This window comes from Nuphar pumila, chromosome 7 (genome assembly GCF_984573655.1).
Source record: "Nuphar pumila chromosome 7, dmNupPumi1.hap1.1, whole genome shotgun sequence".
Classification (NCBI taxonomy): domain Eukaryota; kingdom Viridiplantae; phylum Streptophyta; class Magnoliopsida; order Nymphaeales; family Nymphaeaceae; genus Nuphar; species Nuphar pumila.
In genome coordinates this window covers 117878317-117896158 of record NC_143255.1, presented here as the reverse complement: position 1 = coordinate 117896158, position 17842 = coordinate 117878317, and the positions used below count along the sequence as shown (strand labels likewise).

The 17842-nt window shown below is 35.1% G+C and overlaps 1 protein-coding gene across 1 annotated transcript; it reads left to right on the top strand.

The window, feature by feature from the left end:
• Positions 1-825: 825 nt before the first annotated feature.
• Positions 826-10934, top strand: LOC149833131 (SUPPRESSOR OF GAMMA RESPONSE 1-like). The gene is made up of 6 exons (XM_090013369.1): positions 826-1004; positions 4185-4323; positions 9286-9472; positions 9549-10045; positions 10480-10785; positions 10881-10934. Exons 1-6 carry the CDS (start codon positions 826-828, stop codon positions 10932-10934), a joined length of 1362 nt encoding a protein of 453 aa, XP_089869495.1.
• Positions 10935-17842: the final 6908 nt, after the last annotated feature.

The window sequence follows — 17842 nt, the reverse complement described above, 5'->3', positions numbered from 1 at the left end:
ACCCCGCAGGCACATGGTTGTGTTGTGTTTGTGTGGGCACGTAAGGCATGGTAGTGGTGGGCTTCACCCAAGGTTTTTTCTCGCTTCTACAAGGGTTTCTCGTCATAAAAAGAAAATGTTGTTGTCAAACAAACCGATTTCATCACCAACACGGCTCCAAAACAGCGCCACACAAGCCAAATTTCGATCAAATCCCGTTTTTTTTCTCTGATCTTAGTCAAGATTTGGGTCAGACTGGGATCTTAATCAAGATTTTCAACGTCCCCCAAAACACACAGCACTCGGATCTTACAGACCCTACCCAATTAGCTAACGGGAAGCAACGTAACCTACACAACCAAGTCCAAATTCGGGATCTTATCGGATCCAATCCCGGTCTAAATCGGATCATACCCGACCTGTTGACAGCGATGTCGGGGGAAGCTTCTCTTGAAAGCAAAAGAGGGGCCAAGTTTCCCTCCATTCACCTCGAGAGTGGGACCCATGGCTCCGTCACTAAGTTCGGCCAACGGGTGACGGTACACGTCATCCCCCTGAGCCCCCTCGTAACGGCTAACCCATATATTATATACATAAAGAACGTCTCGAGGGGCTTTTCTACTCGAGAGATGGTCACTGTCTCATACTGTAGCGCATTGGTGGGTTTTGCTTCCAAATGAAGGAATGGCAAGGTACGTATGCTTGTTGCACAGCGAGAGAGTTCCTTGTTCTTCTTCTTGGTTCTTATTCTTTTCATTTGGCTGTTTTTGTTGGTATCTGTTGGTGTTGCTTTTGGGGTTCTGCATGGATTGCCAAAGGGAAAAACATTGAGGCATTATTAAGCTGATGGTGGATTTTGAGCTTTTCCCTTTTGGTGGTGTGCGGAAGATGATGAAGAATGAAGTACCCAACATCCATAAACCTGTCAAGTCGCAAGATGATGTTGTTTTGGGCATGAGGCAACATGAGTTCGATGGTGGGTTCTTGGTTTCTTCTTGTTTTGGCGAGTGTTTGGATGTGGCTGTGTTATTGAGATAATGGTGGTAGGAATGCGAGACGGCGAACTCGGCATTGTTGGATTGATGTGTTGGGGCTTTCATGGGAGTTACGATTTTGTTGTAATGCGTTGAGGTGAGGAGTTTTTTGAGTAGCTCTTCTTTGTTTCGTTGACTGATGGGTGTTGGTTGCGATGAAAGTCTTACATTGGGTAGATTTTCGACGCTTTGGCTTCGTTGTAATCAGTTGTCTGCTAGGTTATTCAGTTTATTTGGCAGCTGAAACGTGCATTAGTTAGCTAGGCTATCCAGTCGTTTCTTGCTATTCTTTTGGAAGATGCTGGTTCTTGATGGTTTCTTAAATTCCTGTTCTACGTTAGTGTTGTCTTTCTACTTTGTTTGGTATTACTACCTCTCGGTTTCACGATAGTCACTTGCCTGTTAGATTAGTAAGTCATTTAGGAGCTGAAACATGCATTTCACTAGATCGAATGGGGCTATCGGTACTCATAGTGTCTTCATATTCTTTTGGTACCAGTTCTCGAGGATTTATGCGGGTTAGGTTTCTGCTTTGGTGGGTATTAATATCTCTATGGCTTATCCATCTCTTCTAGACCAAATTATAGTATTATAGCAGGAATCTTGTTTTTTTTATTTTAATAGCAGTATCTCTATGACAATGGCCATATCAAGCATCCATTATATTCAGATAATGAAATATTCTAGAATCTTGTGGGTGGCTGGTGCGTATTGGCTATTCTCATAATCTTTCAAAACCATCTAACAGTTGAATAACACGACATGACCAGACACAACACTTTTGTAATATGAACTTGTGCTGTGTAATGGCTAAAATGGCTTATTAGAGGCAGGTAGAAACCTAGTAAAAAAAAGTTCCATGTTTCTGTGCAAGAACCATGGGACCTGAATATCTGCCTGTTTTGGATCATAAAATTCCATGGGCCAGAATTGGCTATGACTCCTGCTGCTATGTGCAAGGTAGGCATTTCATTAGAAGCCATGATATGTCTCAACAGGTTCTTTCAATATATTTTTATTGCTAAATTTGTTACTCTAGAGAGAATCGAGCGTATCGTCAGACTCCCAGGCATCAGACGCTCAGCCTTGAGCAGCGTGTCCTTTTTTTTTTTTTGACTTCAGTTTTGAACCACCACTAAAAGTGTAAAAATGCAGAAAAAAATGCTGCTGTTGATTTCACGCAATCAACGGCGGCACTTCACCCGATGTCTGTCTGATGATACACTCTACTCACTCTAGAGAAGATGCGCCAGCTGCTGTTCACATGGTGGCCACTCTTACAACGATCAATTAGAAAAAACATTAATACTTATGTGAGGCATGGTGTACAAAACTCATTTTTTTTGTGTTTTTTTTTTATATTTCAACTGAGAAGCCAGAACATGAATAATTCATGGTTTAGAAGACTAAAATCAGTAGGCTTATTTAATCTTGGAATGTTCAATCATGATGTTGTATTTTATCATCATGATCATGGTCATGCAACATAGAAGGAATCAGTGGTACGGGACAGCAAGCTAATAGCTGGCTAGCATACTTGTTTCTTTCATTGTCTTTGGTGGTTGACTTTTGGCTCAGGTTGATGAGTTGGTTGATATGCACGATGGGAACTGATGTTTGAAGTATCCATGTTCATATTTATAGGTTGATGATTCTTACTGTTGAATCATGATCGCGTGGCCCGGGAATCCATTTGCAACCTGATTTTCTTCCTGACTAGGTGGAAGCTTGGCTTCATGAGATGGAAGCAGGCTCCCACAATGCAATCATTTTACACCATCGAGTTTCTGTTGTTTGTTTTACTCTACAAAGATATCAAACTGCCAAATGCTTACTTGGTTTTTTATGTCAAAATTTGTCTGACCTCGTACATATGTTCATATGAATTGAAGGTCCACGAGGTTTTAGATGGATGCACAAATAAATAAGAAAAGGGAAATTTGTGTCCTTCATACATATAACAATTGGTAAACCAACAACAGGATGACTCATAGTTGAATCTTCTATTGTGCCAGTTGGCTTGCTTAAGCAACACAATTTGTGGTGGGTGCTATCAGCACCTCTTTCTCCTCAACATACACACCCCATATCATCACAGAACCACGTTGAACTAGCTTTTCCACACACACACACACACACTGGTTGTCTCTTTAACAACTTTATTTTCCACCTTTTCACCACTATGTCCAACATAACCAGCACTATTAAGATTACCCCATAGAAGTGCCACTGAGACCCTCATCTGCTTCTGCTAGAGTCATCAACATACAGTAGTCACCATGATCGTCCTCATCCCACAATTCCACCTGGACACCAGTTCTGGCACTGCATTCGCTTTGTAGGATGCTACCCATGATTTCCAATTGTCCACAACTTTTGCCTTTATCATTCCTGCTAGATCACATTGAGATCACCAAATTTTCTTGCCATTTTCACTGCACAAAGCCAGGAGTTGTTTACCTGAGAGCCAGTCATGACCAGTCATCACCCTTGCTTCCTCTATGATTGCTACTCTCTAGAATAGACATGGTAACGGTCAGTAAGTACATCGATTCCACCTAACCACAATCTATTGTCATAACCATCATGACTCAACCTCCAGCATCACAAAAGTCACAAAAATCACATTGTTATGAACCTCTTACAAGTACCACCAAAGTTGTTCATGATCATCAATGCCACCATTTCCATAACAACCGCCATCACATCGATTTTGTTACCAACAAAGCTATATTTGGTGACATGAATGCTGTTGTGAACTAACAAATTTATTACCTAAGACCATGTGGGTCTATCTTACAAGTGCAGCACAATTAACAAATTCATATGGTGTTTTATAGTTAATATTGAGTCAAACTACTTATGATAAATTTCAGATGAGTTTTGCTTCTGCATACAAACAAAGCCTATGTTAGTGATGTGGCATTCAAAATACGTGCATTCTGCTATTTGTGTTATTATTTTAATGCTAGGTTGCATGTGATTGCAGTAATTTTCTTGCCATACAGCTTGATAATATTGGAGCTTTGGAGGCATATTTTCAACTCTTGGCATGCTTTGGATAATAGCTGTGCTTGTTTCTTTCATTGCCTATGTCTTATTCTTATTCTCCTATGCCTTCTTTCACTCAAAAGTTTTTGTTAACAAATGTTTTAATGAATAATTTTATAGGACATGGCTGATCGATAGCAGAGGGATTGCAAGGAAAGTTAAGAATGCTACCCAACTTTCTAGCTGTCAAATAAATGATTGGGGAACAGAAGCAAAAAGGCAATGCCCAAACTGCAATTACCAAATCGATAACAGTGATGTATGAGTCACCTATGCTATTATTTGCTTTTCACCTTTTCTTTTTGGGACCCTCCATTTTTATTTGTCGTTGTTGATGGCTTTATAATTTCATGGTATACATATTAATTAAATGTTATAAAAGCTGCTAACTATTTTTATGAGTTACTCTTTGGTTCTTAATTTCATTTATCATGTTCCTCAATAAATTTTGGTTGATCCTGCGTTCTGCATATGGAAAATTTCATTATTATGCTTTATGTTATGTGAGTTATTGAAAGACCATATTTAGCATCTTTGCCATAGTCAATTATTATGTCCCTGACTGTAATTGTAGGTCCTAACCAATTTAATCGTAACTGTAACTGTCCTAACTGGTTCCACAAAACATAGTTGCAGGTGTTTGCTTAATTTGAACTTGCATATGTAATGTATAACTTAATTTGTAGAAAACATTCCCTGGATTTTTTTGAAGATGGCAATGAAAGGGAAGTAAACTCAGCCAAAAAGTAACCATGCATTTTAAAAAATGCCATTCTTTTGAGGGTATTTTAGTCATTTTGATAAGGTTGAATCTGTTAACTATCACTAGTTTAATGTTATATATATATATATATATATATATATATATATATATATATATATATACTATGTCACATGGGTGCAGGCGCGGGTGCGGGGATTCGGCACTTCCAAAAAACCCGGGTGCGGGGGTGCGGGGATTCAGCCTATGGGGCTTTTGAAGGGTTTTTTCCATGTATTTCTCGAATCTGACCATATTGATGTGTTCTATGTGCTTGATTTTACAGGAATCCACTCTTGCAACAGCGGATAGATTTCTATGAGGTTTCAAAATCAAACGTGTAAAATCTTTGTAAATAACATAAATATCCAAGGCTTAAAAAATCACATTTTTTATTCAAAAAATATGATCCAAGTGTCGTTGCCTAGCAAATTGACCATGTGAAACACATCTGTAGGGTCAGATTTGCGGAAAACCCGGAAACCCATTTGCTCATGCTGGGCATGAAACAACTGTTCTCTACTATATATATATATATATATATATATATATATATATATAGAGAGAGAGAGAGAGAGAGAGAGAGAGAGCTGAACATATTAGGCCCCATTTCTCGTTCTGCCCCGTTCTCTGAACCGTTAGATGTGTTTAGCATGCTCAATTTAGTGGGAATAGACTCTTTGATCATGTTTTTTCAATTAAAAAACATATTTTTATGAGCCGGGAAAACTGGTATCTTCATAGCCATTGATTTTTGATCACCGGAAAAACCTGTATACATGTCAGATTCCGGTGATCCAAAAGCCGGTTCCCACTAAACAAAACCTATAGATCACATCTATGGTGTTAGATGTGAGAAAAAATACCAAAAAAATGCTAATTTGAGGCGGCAGAACGAGAAAGTGGGCAGAACCAGTGATATATATATATATATATATATATATATATATATATATATATATATATATATATATATATATATATATATATATATATATATATATATATGGCAAGGGGGACTGTGCAACCAAAGGAAGGTGCATCATCTATAACCAATGATGATTGAGCTGCATTCTTTCTCTGGCCATTGAGTTTTTTATTGATCGGGCTCTATATATTGATTTTTCGATATGTAGATGCATTTTTTAAAGCACTAAAAATCGACAGCTGACAATACTTTGTATTGTAAAATTGTGAGCCATCCATTTTTTATGTTTAGAAAAACATGTCTAGATATAAAATATTCATGTATAAGGTCTGATCAATGAAACACTCAAATACAGGAGAAGGAGATCCATCCGATCATCATTGGTTATAGATATTGCATCTTCCTTTGGTTGCACAGCCCCCCTTCCCTATATATGTATATAGGGTAAATATTGGTTACTAATGAAGGTAAGAAACTAATGAGTATAAATCACTCTTTTCTTTAGAAATTTCTAATTTTTTGTAGTTCAAATGTTACTGTTGTGATCTACATGGTTTGTTTAGTAGAAAACATGTTTTGAATCATGTGATTATGACAAGTAATTAAGTTTTTAAACAAACAACAACAACAACAACAACAACAACAACACGATCCAAAAATTAATGGCCCACAATGTATCAAAATTTCGTAACTCAAAAGATCACATTTTTAAATAAAAAAAGCACGATCCAAGTCTTGATCCTTAACAAACAAACCATGCTGAACACATCTATGTGGTTAGATTGAGTTGATACAACATGCATCTATGATTTCTAGCTCATTAGTTTCTTACTGTCATTAATAGAAAATATTTTTCCATATATATATATATAAAGGTAATGTTTGCTACCCTCGTGGGTAAGGAACCCCTTAGTAAAAAAATGTAATAATTTTGTTTTTATTTTAGTTTTTTCTACACATCTGACCCTCTAGATGTAGTCTATATAAGTATATATTAAGTTTAGTAGAAATTGACCTTTGGAACTTGTTTTTCTGACGTATATGCCAGATTTTACAAGAGTTGAAAAATCAATTGCGTACAGTGTACCAAATTTTCAAACCTCAAAAAAACATAATGTTCCAAGGGTCAAGTCCTACTATTTTTTGACAATGCTGAACACATCCATGAGGTCAGATTTGGTCAAAACAACCTCCCTCTATGAGTTCCAACTAGGGGGTTCCTTACCACGAGGGTACGTATATTATGTTTAGTAGAAACTGACCTTTGGAACTTGTTTTTCTGACGTATATGCCAGATTTTACAAGAATTGAAAAATCAATTGCGTACAGTGTACCAAATTTTCAAACCTCAAAAAAACATAATGTTCCAAGGGTCAAGTCCTACTATTTTTGACAATGCTGAACACATCCATGAGGTCAGATTTGGTCAAAACAACCTCCCTCTATGAGTTCCAACTAGGGGGTTCCTTACCACGAGGGGTAGCAAATGATATCCCATCTATCTATATATATATCACAATCATCAATATCGTCGATATTTTGAAAATATCACGGTATTATCGGCAAATCCAGGTGAACCAATATTAAAGGTAAAATATAGCGATATTTTCAAAATATCGCCATGAATAAAAATATCATGATATATTTTTTGAAAAAAACTTATTTTATATATTTTAAGCCAATTTTTTGTATTTTAAAAGCTTTTCAAAGTTATATTCCTTTTATTTTTCCAAGAATAACTATTATTTTCTTATATTTCTTTTTATTTTTCATATTTTTGTATTTTTAAAACTCCAGATATTTTCTCAAGATTTTTCAACTTTTGAAAATCTCTCTAAGAAATACCTTTGCTGGGATATTACCTTGAATGATATAGGTGTATATCATATTCACAAATATCGATGATATTTTCAAAATGTCATGATATTATTGCTGTAAAATTCAGCGAACGATAATATAGGTAAACTATTGCTTTATTTTGAAAATATTGGCAATTTGATAATATGGTGATATTATCACGATATTTACTTATTTCTTTTATTATTTATGTATTTTTAGTCTAAACATGATATTTTCTTACTTATTTTTATTATTTTTTATAGTTTTTAAGCCCTGAGATTTTCCCGAGATTTATCACCAAACCTATAATATCACGAGAAATATACTCACAGATGACTATGATATATATATATATACAAACAAGCTAAAACGAATATGCAATGGGTTTTTGTTTTTTTTTTCATTTTATTTTTAAATTCTGACCGTACAGATGTGATCTACATACATGATTTTATGGGAATAAGCTCTTGGAGCATTCAATCCCATCACATGGCTGAATTTTTATAAGGTTTGAAAAATCACTGGTCCAAACTTTTTGTAAAATTTTGAGGCTCTAAATGTCATTTTTTCATCCAAAACACATGATCTGAGTGTAGATTCCTTGTAAGTCGACCATGCTGAACACATCTATGGGGGTAGGAATTGCGAAAAAAGCACTGAAAATGCCGAAAACCCCACTTAGCATATATATATATATATATATATATATATATATACATATATATATGAGAGAGAGAGAGAGCATCCCAGACCCCTTTAAAAAATGTGCTTGTGTGCATTTTTTGCTTAATCCAAACCTGCAGATGTGTTTATTATTACTTCTTCATTAAAAGCCATGCTTTGGATCAAATCAATATTTAACAAGAATTATTGATTTTCAATTTTTTAGTGTAATATGAACCATTGATTTTTTTTTGAGCTAAAAGCCATGGGTGGCGTCCCTTGCTTGAAGGTGGAAGCTGGGTGTACTCCCTGGTGGGCAAGGGGGACTTCAAGGGTTTTACCAACTGGAGGCCAGCCAATGTGTGGTCGGTGCTTGGTTTTTTTTTCCTTGGATTATCCAACAAAAAAGAAAAACACATTTAAACATGAAAAATATTTAAACTAGTATATGTTTTCTACTAAATAAAGCATTGATATCACATCTATGGGTTTATATTAGGCAAAAAACACATGCAACTGCACAAGTATTTTTTTCTTTATTTTTTGCTTTCTGTTCTCCCTTCTCCCATCTCTTGCAGGGGGGACTTCAAGGGTTTTACCAACTGGGGGCCAGCCAATATGTGGTCGGTGTTTGGGTTTTTTTTCCCTTGGATTATCCAACAAAAAAGAAAAACACATTTAAACATGAACTAGTATTCTTTTTCTACTAAATAAAGCATTGAGATCACATCTATGGGTTTAGATTAGGCAAAAAACACATGCAACTGTACAAGTATTTTCGCTTTATTTTTTGGTTTCTGTTCTCCCATCTCCCATCTCTTGCACTCTAAGAAAACTGCTTTTGGCATGCATATGGTCTGCTTTGAGATATATTGTATGTTTTTTAAAACTTGGCCTACAGTGTTTTTCTTCTGCAACAATCACAAAATTTTACAAGCATGTTGTTGCATTCTAGATTCTGCTTGGCATCTCTTTCTTGCAGCATATATAAGACCAAACTTGGTTAATGAAACTGGGCATGTCTTGTGCAGGTCTCAACTGAATGGCCAGGTCTGCCTGCAGGTGTTAAGTTTGATCCCTCTGATATAGAGCTTTTAGGACATTTATCTGGAAAAGTTGGATATGGGAATGCTAAGCCTCATTTGTTCATTGATGAATTCATTCCAACACTCGAGGGAAAAGATGGAATATGTTTCACTCATCCTGAAAATCTGCCAGGTGATGGATGTTAAATTTGCACATGCTCTTCTGCCATCAACATGCTAAATTAAAAAAGTCCTTTATTATAATGCAGGTATCAAGAAGGATGGAAGCAGTGTTCATTTCTTTCATCGAACTTCCAATGCATATAATACAGGTCAGCGTAAACGTCGAAAGATCCACATGCAGTGTAACTTAACTGTAAAGCAGGTACGGTGGCATAAGACAGGAAAAACAAAGCCTATCATTGAGAATGGTGTACAGAAAGGTTTTAAGAAGATAATGGTTCTTTATACAAGTTCATCCAAGGGCAGCAAGCCTGATAAAACAAACTGGGTGATGCATCAATACCATCTTGGTACAGATGAGGATGAAAGGGATGGAGAGTTTGTGGTGTCAAAAATATTCTACCAACATGACCAAAAGCATCCTGGTAAGAACAATGTCAACCAATCGGGGGAGGACATGGACATTAAGACACTTGAAGCCAGTCCTAAAACTCCGAACACGAATACTCCAAATCCTCCTAGGCTTGGAAAGCATAGTTTGTTTGAAGATGGCGATGAAAGGGAAGCACATTTCTCCCCACAGGTAACAGATAAGGATTTAGAAATAACTGATTTTTATATTTGCATACCAATACCATCATGTTACCATCTATTTTACCTTGGTTCATGGAACAGACATTTGTGCTGTTCAGATTCAGTATCATGCTCAACTTCTCTGCATGATGTCTTCAATATTGATGATCATTGCATTCCTTAGACTTTCACAATTATTTTGAATATCGATGGTTTCATAAAGTTTGAATATAAGGGTGCTGCTTTTGTTCTTTCTTAGTTACTATAAAATATTAGTGCAGATTATTCTTAAGTGACAGAAGTGACTTTTTTGCATCGGAGTTAAATTTGCTTCTCCCATTGAATCATATAATTTCTTAATTACAAGTTTTCTTGATGCAGTTTGTAAGTCTGATGTTGATGCATTGTTGTTTGGTTATTCGTTTGACATATCATGGAGATTAGGTTGGAGAGACCAGTTTTACAATACCAAACTTTCATAATGTTGAACCGGGGTGTGTTGGGGTAAATTGGTGGCCAGGTGAATCACAAGCCGTTGATGATCCAGATGATGCTGTTGTAGACAAATTTCTTTTTTGTGATGAAATACTTGAGGCTGCTTGGCCCCCTGTTCAAGAGCTGGGGCTGGAGCTACCCCTTCCTTTAACAGAGTCCAATGGTATCAAGAATGATTTCGAGAAAGACATTTATACAGGAAGCAGTATTGCTGATCTTGATGACATACAGCTTGGAACACCACCTGATCTTGCTGTAAGATTATGCTTTCTCAGTCCATCTATTTTGGCCCCTTAAAGTGTATCATTGGTTTTATGAATTTGTTGATATTATCTTTCTAAACTTTTCAGGATTTGCAGTTTGGCTCTCAAGAAAGTATCATTAGTTGGTTAGACAGGTTGTGATTTGATGGGCAATTGAACCATAATGTGGCTTCAGGTTGCTGCCAAATTTTGTATTTATTGTCCTACTACTGGACTTCTGTTTTCCCTCTTCTTTTTTGTTATCTAATATTCAGATTTTGGGTCTTCTTTTACGTGGACTAAGCAAAGCACCTGATATCTGTTAATTCCTGGACAGAACTGAAAGTTACTCGGCCAATTATTCAACTGTTGCTTTTCATTATCATTGCATGGAATCTGTTGCATGGGAACTGTTTGAAGTGCTACATCGCTATCAAACTCTTCCTTGAACTCTTTGGTGTACTTCATAATACTATATATGTGGTCAGTGTTCATTCTCACCTAATTCCTAATAATGGTGACATTTGGTAATGTTTGGACGCACCCGCTTATCCAGAAAAGCATGATAAGCTGGGATGTTGTGTTATCCTCTACAATGTGATATCCACTCTTATCCTAGTTTTCTGAACTGGTGGCATACATCAAAAGCTTGCTTTTTTCGAAATGTGATACCTGCTTTTTCATGCTTCAAAAGATGGAAAGCTTGATTCGAAAGTGAACTTTCTTCAGATGCCTTTTTCATGGCACTTTTTGTTTAAAAAATTGTGTTCCATTATAAAATCAACATGTATAATAAATACTTTTTTCGAGAAGTGAGATTTATAATAAAAAAATGTTTTAATTGTATTTGTATGTGACTTGTTTTTATTTGTTGTCTATTACTCGCTTCCCATTATGCTTTCTAAATGCCTCATGTAACTGGGAGATATCTTAACATTTGCTTCTTTATTCATGTTTCATGCATGGCTTCTTGCACCTGCTTCCTTTTCTGATATTTATGATTCAAATTACCCATTAAAGCAAATTTATGGTGTAACTGGAGTCGGTCCCATAATCAGTTATGTTCAATTTTATGTTGTTTGTATTAGGTGGTGTGGTCCTAGGCAAGTTATTCTTGATTTGAATGTGTACTTACTAGATTACATGAGATGGAAATGTCACTTGAAGTCATGATTCCAAATCACATATTCCATCATATAATTTGAAATCACGAGATTCCCTCCAAATGTGATTTCAAAACACATTCGGGTTCTCATTTGCATGAGATTCCAAATCACATTTGAATGCAACCAAACATAAGAGTCAAGTAAAGTCTCTTGAGCTATGTCACATGTGTGCAGCTGTAGTAAGACACTTAAAAAAAACCTGGGTGTGGGGGGGTGCGGGGAAGGTATATATATATATATATATATATATATATATATATATATATATATATATATATATATATATATATATATATATATATATATATATATATATATATATATATATATATATATATAATTGTTAACAGTTTTAAGTTGATTCTAATAAAATAAAAATAATTATTATATCATCAATTCATCATTCCTTAATTCATGCAATAAATCAAATTAACAATTTACAATTACTATTCCTCATCAATAAAAAATAACACGTGTAGAGGTGCATATGTATAATAGATTTGTGTGCTTTATATATATAATTGGATTTGGTTAAGGTTAACTGAATTTAGTTTTGGACAGAAATGAAACTCACTTCTCCCGACACAAAGGAAGCCGTGTCCAAGTTTTGCACCTGGTGCGGGTGCAGTGCCTTATGAGCCTTTGTGGTTGCCAGTTGGTGAGAAGTCCGACTAAATCTGAACTGAAAATTAGTGTTGTTGGGCAGTGGCGTAGCTAGGAATCATGTGAGAGGGGGGCAAACAGGGGTGTAGCAAAGAAAAAATATTCGGTGTGATAGTCGGGGGTTCGGGGGCAGCGCCCCCGAAAATTTAAAAAGTGGCTGCAATTATTAATAAAAATTTATTTCATATGGACAAATCAAACTATTTGCTGCAGTCGGGGCTGGGCTAGGACTGGGCTACAAAAAATGGATAAAAATCTATTTCATATGGAATCAGGGCTGGGCTAGGACTGGCCTTTAAAAAAAAAAATTAACTGTTTCGGGACACAGCCCAGTCCTGCCCCCCCCTAGCTACGCCTCTGTTGTTGGGGACGTTTTGTATTTAGGCCTTATCTGCAGGTTGGATATGAGATCTAGTGAAAGTACTGGGCGGATATCTGTGCTGCATTATTAGTTTATTCCCTGATTTAAACTCTTAGATCTAACTAGATATCTGTGGCAACTAGAAATGAATAAGAAAAAACATAAGAGATTCCCATGATAATAATAATGGTTATGGTATACTTAAGATTTGTTTTTTTGGTCTATATCTAGAACCATGAGCAACCAACAATTATTAGCACTGGATATTTAAGGGCCCCGTCCATATGGCTAGGTCTAAATAAATAATCTTCATATTAATCTTTTTATGACAAATAAATAAATAAAGACATACAAATATGCAAACACTTTATAACATTTTTCAAATATATAATAACTAAAGGAAATAAATATTAATATATATTTAGCCTAGATTATGTTACATTTTTATGATAAATAAGATGAATAAACACAGAAAAATCATGCATGGGGCTGGCCAAACCCATGCATGATTTTTTATTATGGTTAATGAGAAATGAGAGAGGAGTGATTTATGGAGATATTTAAAAGAGCAAGAATATTTTTTTTTATAAGAAATGAATTGATTTTTTATGGAAATTAGGAGAGAATTTGTGTGTTAAGAGCTTTTGAAAAATTACAAGATGCCATGCAAGACTTTTTTTTGAAAACCTATATAAAGGCGAAACAAATTTTTAATGACATTGTTAGAAACCATGGCAAGGATGTGGATTTAGATAAAGAAAAGAAGCATCTAATTTTTGACACCTATTACCTTACTCCTGCTTTTATAATATTTAGGCTTTAGGATTAGGAAGTACAATTAAATAATCATCATACGGAAGCTCGGTTTCCTTCTAAACCCACTAAGGGTTCTCTCTCTCTCTCTCTATATATATATATATATGTGTGTGTGTGTGTGTGTGTGTGTGTCTTTGGTGGAGATGTTTACAGCATCAATGAGTTGAACTCATAGATGCAAGTTATTTTGACTCAATCTGGCCCTACAGATGCATTCAATATAGTCAAATTGTTAGATATCAACTATTGGATCATGTTTTTTTGACACAAAAATTGGCCTTTTTAAGTCATGAAAATTCAGTGCATTTTGGGCCATTGATTATTGAATTACCAAAAAATCCTATGTACACGTCAGATTTCAGTGATTTAAAAGTAGTATCCCACCAAACAGACCTTGTAGATTATATCTATAAGGTTAGATTCACTTTTTTAAAATATTAGTAAGATATTGTTTGTTTAACTCATTGATACCGAGTGCATATTTGCAACAATATATATATATATACACTCTTGTTTGTATAGATCAAGCCACCAAATGGTAGATCTAACCGCACAAATGTGTTAAACATGATTTTTTTGAGAATGTAAAAATGAATGGCTCACAATTCATGAAAATAAGGATATATAGAAATGGTATAAATCGTCATATTTCATTCAACTTAAACACATGAAAATAGAAAGTAAAACATGTAAAAAATGATCCAAAGGTTAGAGTTTGCATTTGGAGCTTAGATCTATATAAATCAGCGTAGAAGCTATATATATATATATATATATATATATATATATATATATATATATATATATATATATATATATATATATATATGGTGCTATGAAAGCACCAAATTATATGAAACTATTGAGCTGAAAATCATAGGTTTTTTTTTTTTTAATTAAAGCTTACAGATGTAATCTACAATATTTGTTTAGTGGGAAATGAGTTTTGAATCATATGACTGTGACACATAAGCATGTTTTTAAGGACTTCAAAAATTAATGGTCAACAATGCACTAAAATTTCATGACTCAATCATATTTTTAGATCTAAATATCACCATCCAAAGTTCGATCCTTAGCAAACAAACCTTCTTGAACACATCAATGTGGTTAAATTGAGCTGATAGAGCCTGAACCTATGATTTTCAACTCAATAGTTTCATATAATTTAGTGCCTTTAATAGCACCAAATATTAACCTTATATATATGCAAAAATAAAAAAAAATATAATATTACGAAATGCCTTTGATTTTACTGTTCAAGACAAAGCACAGTAACAAGTTTTAGATTTTTTTTTGAAAGGCAAGCTGGTGTTAGGCAGACCCCTACCAGACATCTCTTAAGCCCCATGTGGCAGAGGGATTCGAACCTGAGCCTTCAGCTTGGCACAGGACTCCGCTTACCACATGGGATACCACCTCGGTGGTAGTTTTAGAGCTTTCTCAGAGTAACAAAAGTAGGAAAGTCTTGTCAGCATCAGCCGGTTAATAATGCAGCAGATATTAATATAGAGAACATCGATTGTAGTTCTCAACCATGATACCATATGCTGGTACACTCTCTATGTGCGTGGATCTAGCCATCAAATGTTAGATCTAACCTTGCAGATTAACAATCTATTTATCAGGTCAGGAGAACAATCATATTCAGTATGCAGTAAAATTCAATTTCCAAGACATTGGAAAATTGATAGCTCACAATTTGTAAAGTAAGCTAGAATAGTTAAAAAAAGCTCAAAACATCATGTTGCAGCCAACTTTGACACATGAAATGGTAAATAGAACGTGTTAAACATGAAGGGAAGGTCAATTTTAGTTTGAGAATAGATCTATGAAAATCAAGTGTTTATGGTGGTTTAGTACCATAATAGACGCTCCCATTAATTACTACATTCAGCATATACAACAATCTTGTAAAGCTTAGGTTGGGTTAGTAACCAGAAAGGTAATTTGCTACCCTGCTCTTTTAAAGCTTATTGCTATTGCATCTCTTTGTCTCTCATATTGAATCCAACCAAATCAGATGACTTGGACACAGACGAAAAGATAAACCAAATCGAGGTCCAATTAGTTAATCAGATATGTATTACATAAAAACGCATCAAATTATGCATTGGATTTAGTTTCGGACTCAGAATGAATTCAAAACTTTATATGGATCCGAACTTGATTAATTGGATACTACTTTCTTTGCCGAATCTGACTCGCCAAATTTGGATTTGATCAAATATCCAACTCAAATCTAATCTGTTGACATCTCTAATGGCCAAAGAATTTTTCTGACAGTTGGGTGCATCTGCCAATGAACACATGACAAGTGCTTGGATGATAGAGATCAAATGGTTGAAAGCCTAGCCAAACTATAAACTGTTTGTCTGTGAGATGGATACTTTCTGTCTCTTTACATGACCCAACTTGAGAGGACACATTATAGTGCTGTTGTGTATGGGTAAAATGCATCAATAGGTGGACATAGAAAATTCACTTAATGGGTATGACAACAGAATTTGAACCAGGTGGGAGGCATGCAGTGGACACTATCTTTCAAGTAATAGTTGCCCCACCTAGGATCAAGTCCTTGTGCGATGGGTATTCACGCAAATTTGCTCTCAAGATACAACTGAACTTTTGCTTACTTGTGAATGTTGACCCATGCCCTTCACTGGGTGAGACCAACAACTCAACACAAACTACTTTGAATATCTTCTTGACTCGAACCAAGTAGACCCTAGGATCACCTTAGGGCGACACTTAACTAAGTTAATATCTGAAAGCTTCAAAGGAGCTAAAGAGCTCAAGGGGCTAAGGAGCTTAGGAGAGCTAAAGAGCTCAAGGGAAGAGAACTCTGAGAGAGATGAGGGGAAAGAGATGAAAGCTTGAGAGGTGATTGTGATGGAGAGAATCGAAAAGGACTTGGGGGTATATAGGTCCAAACTCAACAGTTATAAATAAATCTTTAACGGCTAGTAATAAACCTATAACAACTACCAATAGTAGTCAACGATCATATGCAAGGTTAAACACTAGGGCATATTCTAGATCATTATGACAATTAAAGGGTGCATACAAAAGTGTTGAATAGGTTATGACTAGGTTAAATAGTCAAAGTTCTAAAATTATCAATCAAGGACCTAAGTCAAAATCATTTCAAACCAACTAACACTAGGTTTTTTTATAATTTTGAGACAATTACCCAACAATCTCCCATTTAGACCAAAATCATAGGAAGACTCTAAAGATTATTTGCGAAGATCCCATGCATGAATGAAGATACTTTTTAGGTTTGAACCTCCACATTAGTATTACTTAGTCATATAGTCAATTTGGAACTCCAATAACATTAGCTTTGAATTCAGAATTCTAATTGACATTCTAGACATTGTAAAGCATACTTTCCCTTCAGCTGATCATAATGTGTCTATCAATATATATAAGCCATACATTAAAGATCATGTGTTGTATCTCAGTTTCATAAATACTTTATAAATAAAGCCCAAGTCGCATAGAATTAGACAACTTCAACTTTCACACTTGAATAAATAACTCTATCAAAAGTATAAACCTATTCGAAATAGCCTAACATAAGGCACATGGATCTCATTAAGAGTTCAATTTGAGCTTATCCTCCATACATAGGTTTTAATCAATTAACATTAGGAATGAGAAAATTATAAGTACTTAAACTAATCATTCAGTGACTTATTTTTTCTATTAAACCATCATATTTGGTTTGACCCATATTATTGTGGTTGAGTTTCTATCATAGGTGATTGTTTTTATAGGCTTTTGCCTCATTTCTCTCAATGTCTTATAGTCAATTTATTAAGATTTTTTTTTGCCAACAGAATCGCTAAATTTTAACAAGATTTCACATCTTTGAAATTACTTTTTGCTCGAGTAAACTATACACATAAATCTACTTTAGACTTTACAAGTGTAGGTTAACTCTAAATGTTCTTTTGTGTTTACGTGAAGTTTTCTTGACTAACAATGATACGTTTATAACTTATTGAGGTCTCCGTTAAGAAATTTTTAGCTATTTGACTTTCATAGTGCTATCAACT